The 6,587-nt window shown below is 41.2% G+C and overlaps 1 protein-coding gene across 1 annotated transcript in view; it reads right to left on the bottom strand.

Moving 5' to 3' along the window:
* Window positions 1-5,886: 5,886 nt before the first annotated feature.
* Window positions 5,887-6,587, bottom strand: part of LOC146626133 (1-phosphatidylinositol 4,5-bisphosphate phosphodiesterase delta-3-A-like) — a 29,855-nt gene continuing 29,154 nt past the window's right edge. The window contains exons 15-16 of the mRNA XM_085361167.1: window positions 6,165-6,314; window positions 5,887-6,047 (exon numbers count right to left, since the gene is read on the bottom strand). Coding sequence (XP_085217293.1) covers window positions 5,905-6,047; window positions 6,165-6,314 — 293 coding nt within the window. The 3' untranslated portion in view covers window positions 5,887-5,904. The remainder of the gene's footprint in view (window positions 6,048-6,164; window positions 6,315-6,587) is intronic.

The raw sequence follows: 6,587 nt of genomic DNA, 5'->3' as shown, positions 1-6,587 counted from the left end.
TTTGTGGTAACTTCCCTACCTCCAAACTCTATCCCTAATATTAATTGAGTTATGAATTTTACCAAAGGTTTTTGCCATCATATCTTCATTTTTCACTGCTGTAACTTCCCCATCATTTAATACTGGGTGCCCATATTCTCTTATAATTGTATTCATCCTTCTGATCATTGACCATACCTTATCAATTTCTGTCTCTCTCCCCACAGAATTACAAAAGCCCCTCCAACTGTCCCCCGTTGCATTTTAATGGTTTTTCTTACATTAGCTTGTGACTTTTTATATTCAGCAGGATTCTGATAATTCTGATTTCTTTTTAACATTTTAAAAGCTTTATTTCTGCACTTCATCATATTCCTTTGTCCACCAGTATACAATCTTTTTGCTTCTACCTCCGTTCACTTGACTTGAAAGGAATCCATGTTTATAAAGTCAACAAGAGCAATGTGCTGAGCTCATTGTGGACTCAAATTCTTTGTTGTGAGGTTCTGGTTGGTTTGAAAATATCATGTGATTCAGCAAATGACCTGCTTGATTTCTTTATTTTTTGATTATTTATGATAACAGCATTCAAAGAAGACAGATCTTTGCTCCATCGAAAGAGTTGCCTCAGGGGGACTTAGTGGCTCTCATGTAAAAAGTCCTCAGCAAAATTTTGGTTTCTGTCCAATTAAATAGATTCAAGTTTACTAACTAAAACAAGTTGTTGGGCAAAATACTTTTTATATGCCAGGGTTACACTATCAATTTCCACCTGAAGGCCACAGTCCAGGGTAAGTACAAGAATTTAAACAACAATCCTTTTGTAGTGAGTAACTGTATTACAAAGTGACTACTTTGGATAAAACATATGAATATTTATTTATAAATAATTAAAAAATAAATATGAACACTGAAATCCTGCTATCATTGCGATACTAACAGGTCAAACACAATTTCTTGATAATAAATGGCTTCACCCAACCACTCCACAAGACACTAATTCTTGTAAACTAAATATAAAGAATGAAAGATTGAAAAAGAAAAGTCTTTAAATGTTATACAAAACAACAGAATAATGACAGTGAGACAACAATGCTAAAATCAATACTTATTTATAGCTGACAGTGATATTTTTCAGTTTGTTCAACACTATTCAGAAGAATTGTTTGTTATAAATATCACAAGTTTGATTGGTGTACAGAATGTATGCACAAACACAATATTTTAAATATAATAATAACAAAAACAGTGGAAAAGGTTCAAATTTGAGTTTGTCTGCAATTTCTACAGTTCAGAAAACAGCTTTTGATATTTTAACCTACAATGTACAAATGAAAGTGAGGAAAATCCAGAGAAATAACTTATAAAATCTGGGGTGGCTGTAGCTCAGGTGGCAGAGCAGGTCAACCACTAATCCAAAGGTTGGTGGTTCGATCCCAGGCTGTCTCTTGGCTGCATGCCAAATATCCTTGGGCAAGATACTAACCCCGTGTTTGCCTACTGGTGGTGGTCAGAGGGCCTGATGGCGCCAGTGTCCGGCAGCCTCGCCTCTGTCAGCGCGCCCCAGGGCAGCTGTGGCTACAATGTAGCTGCCATCACCAGTGTGTGAATGACTGAATGTAGTGTAAAGTGCTTTGGGGTCCTTAGGGACTGAGTAAAGCGCTATACAAATGCAGGCCATTTACCATTTTGTGATCTTAGCAGAATATCAGCATGTTTTTTTGGTTAGTTCTGTTTCAGTTTTGTCATTTAATTGTCTCATAAAATGATGGGCCTGACAGTAAATGTACAATTCTTGTCTCAGACATTTCTAAATATCCATTTGTGCTAAACTTATGTTCACATGCCCACGTGGTATCTTAAGTAAACATCGAACAAATATGTGACAAAACTACCATACTCTGACAAATAGATTTTGCATGTCTATTATGTAATCGATTTAATCATTTTAAGCCTTTATGTTTACAGTAAGCTACAGCTTCAGAATAATACTGTCTGTCCACTACCCAGTGCTAAAAACGCTTTCGATTTGAATTAAAAAGTTCTCATATAGTTTGTCTTTATATAGATGTTATAGGTTCTGTAACCTTTAAAAAAAAAAAAAAGTCAGATCAATATATTATCTTTTAACACCAATACTGATATTTGGAGATTTTAAATCTCTGACATTCCAGTGAATTTCCTGTAGTCTTTTCTTTCAGATGTATAAAACATGACCCGATTACCCTAACATTTATTTGTAGTTATTTATTTACTTGTTTTACACTTCACCCTGCTCAGATCAGCTGTTCCATGTGTTACCAACAGGACAGCCGCAGAGTGTCCTCTTGTGGACACAGTCTGCAACTTCAATGCTCATAACATGGTTGAAGGAGAAAAACAATATTAAAAATCTTCCCCAGCCAGCGCAGGAGAAACTGCAGTTAAGTTTCCACACAGGACCTGGTTTGTAATAAATAAAAACTTAAAACTTAAAAACTGTATTTTGTATGTATTCAGGTTATCTTTTTTCTGATACTAAAATGTGTTTGTTGATCTGAAATATAACTGTAAGAAATATACAACAAAAAAGAATCCATGAAAGGAGCAAATACTTTTTCACAGCACTGTATATCACGTTTATCTACAGCAGAGGAAAATGTTTGGTCAATGTGGCAACAGGATATGTGAGGGATACATTTAGTCTAGCAGCATTATCCACCTCCTCCTAGCAGGCCCCAAAGTCTTCCCAAGCTGGAAAAATACATAACTTTTCCTGGCCAGACTTGGGCATTCCCTGAAAACAGAAGATCAGCGGCTCTACTCTTTCTAAGGAGAAACCTCCTTTGGCTCTGAAATCTCATTACCCTCATGGTCCTAGATGAGGATGGAAAAGTAAGGTCAGAGGTGAATCAAAACATGTACACTTTTATACTCTACCACAATGCTCTGGTATGACTCGGGTATCACTAATAATATTACCATAATAATGGTATAATGGATAACAATGTAATCCACCTGACTCATACTTATTTTGCACTGGTTAAAAAATGATAAAACAACACTGCAAAACCAATATTTTATCATAGATACATTAATATAGGGCAATGTTGCGTGGAGATCAGGGGCAGTACCTGTGGACTGGCAGACCGGGGTGGTGGTCCCCATCTTTAAGAAGGGGGACCGGAGGGTGTGTTCCAACTACAGGGGGATCACACTCCTCAGCCTCCCTGGGAAAGTCTATGCCAGGGTGCTGGAAAGGAGAGTTCGTCCGCTAGTCGAACCTCGGATACAGGAGGAACAATGCGGTTTTTGTCCTGGTCGCGGAACACTGGACCAGCTCTTTATCCTCTCCAGGATACTTGAGGGTGCATGGGAGTTTGCCCAACCAGTCTACATGTGTTTTGTGGACTTGGAGAAGGCATTCGACCGTGTCCCTCGGGGTGTCCTGTGGGAGGTGTTGCGGGAGTATGGGGTGTCTGGCCCATTGCTACGGGCCATTTGATCCCTATACAACCGTTGCAAGAGCTTGGTTCGCATTGCCGGCAATAAGTCGGACTCGTTCCCGGTGGGTGATGGGCTCCGCCAGGGCTGCCCTTTGTCTCCGGTTCTGTTCATAATTTTTATGGACAGGATTTCTAGGCGCAGCCAAGTGGCGGAGGGCTTTCGCTTTGGTGGCCTCAGAATCTCATCTCTGCTTTTCGCGGATGATGTGATTCTGTTGGCTTCATCGGGTGAGGGCCTCCAGCTCGCACTGGAACAGTTCGCAGCCGAGTGTGAAGCAGCGGGAATGAGGATCAGCACCTCCAAATCTGAGGCCATGGTTCTCAGCCGGAAAAGGGTGGAGTGCCCACTCCGGGTCGGGGATGAGTTCCTGCCCCAAGTGGAGGAGTTCAAGTATCTCGGGGTCTTGTTCTCGAGTGATGGGAGAAGGGAGCCGGAGATCGACAGACGGATTGGTGCTGCGGCTGCAGTAATGCGGACGCTGCACCGGTCCGTCGTGGTGAAGAGGGAGCTGAGTGTAAAAGCGAAGCTCTCAATTTACCGGTCGATCTACGTCCCTACCCTCACCTATGGCCACGAGCTGTGGGTAGTGACCGAAAGAACGAGATCGCGGATACAAGCGGCAGAACTGAGCTTCCTCCGAAGGGTGGCTGGCCTCTCCCTTAGAGATAGGGTGAGAAGTTCGGCCGTCCGGGAGGGGCTCAGAGTAGAGCAGCTGCTGCTCCACATCGAAAGGAGCCAGCTGAGGTGGTTCGGGCATCTGACAACGATGCCCCCTGGGCGCCTCCTGGGTGAGGTGTTCCAGGCATGTTTTGTTTGGGTGTCCACCAGCGTGGAATTACCATAAATAAAGAGGGCATAGCCTAACATATGAAACAGGAAAAGACCGCCATGCAATCCCTTTGTTTCAACAAAGTAACTGTATTCTGAATACCACCCTTTTAAACGGTAAGTGTAACGGAAGACAGTTACTTTAAACACGTAACGCACATGTATTCCATTACTCCCCAACACAGCGTACAATACCAACTGTCCAAACTTTACTCTTGGCACAGTACAGTCAGACAAGTACCATTCTCCTGGCAACCACAAAACCCAGACTCATCCATTGGATTTCCAGACAAAGAAGTGTGATTTGTCACTCCAGAGAAAACTTCTCCACTGCCCTAGAGTCCAGTGGTCTCATGCTTTACACCAACTGCTTGTATTATATAATGCTTGGACGCAGCTGCTCGGCCATGGAAACACAGTCCATTATGCTCTCTATGCACTGTTCTCAAGCTAATCTGAAGGCTACATGAAGTTTAGAGGTTCTGGAGCAATTGACTCAGAAACCTGGTGACCTCTGTGCAGTATGCACCTCAGCATCCACTGACCCCACTCTGTGGTTTTATGTGGCCTACCACTTTGTGGCTGAGTTGCTCTCATTCCCAGTCGCTTTTACTTTGTTATAATACCACTAAAAGTTGATTGTGGAATATTTAGTAGCAAGGAAATTTCATGACTGGACTTGTTACACAGGGGGCATCCTAACAGGACATCCTGGAATTAACTGAACTCCTGAGAGTAACTCATTCTTTCACTGCATGCCTACGCACTTGATTTTATACACCTGTGGCCATGGATGTGATTGGAACACCTGAATTCAATGATTTGGATGCGTGAGTGAATAGTTTTGGCAATATGTATGTATTAAGCTGATTGAACCTTTGTACTTCCAATTGCCTGCCACTAATGTTACTTCTTTTATGCTTGATCCTCTTCTGTAGCACTAGCTAGATTTCCCTTTGTTTAATTCATCACATGCTATAAGAACCTGTGATGGATACACTAACAGTTATCTGTGAAATGTCAAGAAATAACTCTTCTCAAGTGTTTTAAATTTAAAGTAACAAACATTTGAAAATGTAAGGAGTAGAAAATATGTATATTGATATACAGATATATTTTGGTTAAGATGTAGGGAGTAAAAGTAAAAGTTGTCACAAAAATAAATACTCAAGTAACGTACAGATAAACAGATCTAAAACAGAGCTAAAAATTCTACTTAACTACAACAGCATGTATATAATGCAAAGTACTTGTACTCTATTAGTTCCCAGCTCTGACTCCAACCCTACTTCTAAGAGTTTATAGTACTTGGGAAGCTTTCTACAAATGAGACATTATTACAATTATTCAGGTAAAACAGACACTTAAATCGACTGCTCTGAAATCTTAGGTGTATCATAAGTCACTGGTATGGATAGTATTACCTAATTGGCTTTTAGCTTTGCATAACAATGTTGTCTTCTTAACAAATCTCAAATACAGTTTTGAAACATTTCTATTGCGTAAAAAAAATGAATCAGTTGATGATACCGTGAGAGAAAGCTGTAACCACTGAGTTTTCTCTGATTAACTACCATGGAATGATCATGTGGCTGAAGGGCAGAAGTGGGATTAGGGATTCTTGGTTGGAAAGTGGGTTGGCGATTTTGCTGAAGATTTGGAATTCTGACAGGGAGTGACCTTAATATGTATAAAGAGTGACGCAGGTGAAAGGCTTGATCCATCCATCTTGAGCAGTCGGACATGACGATAACCTGCAGAGTTAAGGGGGTTTAAGATAAGTAGAATATTGGCTATTCATATTGTGTTGATGTTGACGACACACACACACACCCACACACTCATATTAACCCATTCGCTGCCACACATACCTGTGCGGACACTGGGGAAAGGGAGAGTGAATTGTCCCAGGAAGTCATTTCTGGAAGTATAGTCATGATCCTCCACCAAAAAGCGGACCAGAGCCAAGTCAGGGACATGGACGGTAAAGTTAAAGGTGCAGTCCCACCGTGGATTAAAGCCTGTAATGAAGAACATAAATTCACACACTAAGTTTTGTAAATGGACTGGTTCTTATATAGCGCTTTTCCACTCTTCTGAGCACTCAAAGCGCTTTACACAACTTGTGCATTCACCCATTCACACAACTGACATTCACACACATTCATACTCCGATCAATGCATCGGAGAGCAATTTCAGGTTAGTATCTTGCCCAAGGATATTTGGCATGCAGACTAGGGGAAGCCGGGAATCGAACCACCAACCTTCCAATCAGTAGATGATCTGCTCTACC

Source organism: Diplotaxodon limnothrissa, linkage group LG8, assembly GCF_057381915.1.
Source record: "Diplotaxodon limnothrissa isolate DT_005_m linkage group LG8, D_limnothrissa_male_GT1.1, whole genome shotgun sequence".
Classification (NCBI taxonomy): Eukaryota; Metazoa; Chordata; class Actinopteri; order Cichliformes; family Cichlidae; genus Diplotaxodon; species Diplotaxodon limnothrissa.
Note: the sequence above shows the minus strand (reverse complement) of the source record. Positions and strands in the feature narration are given on the sequence as shown.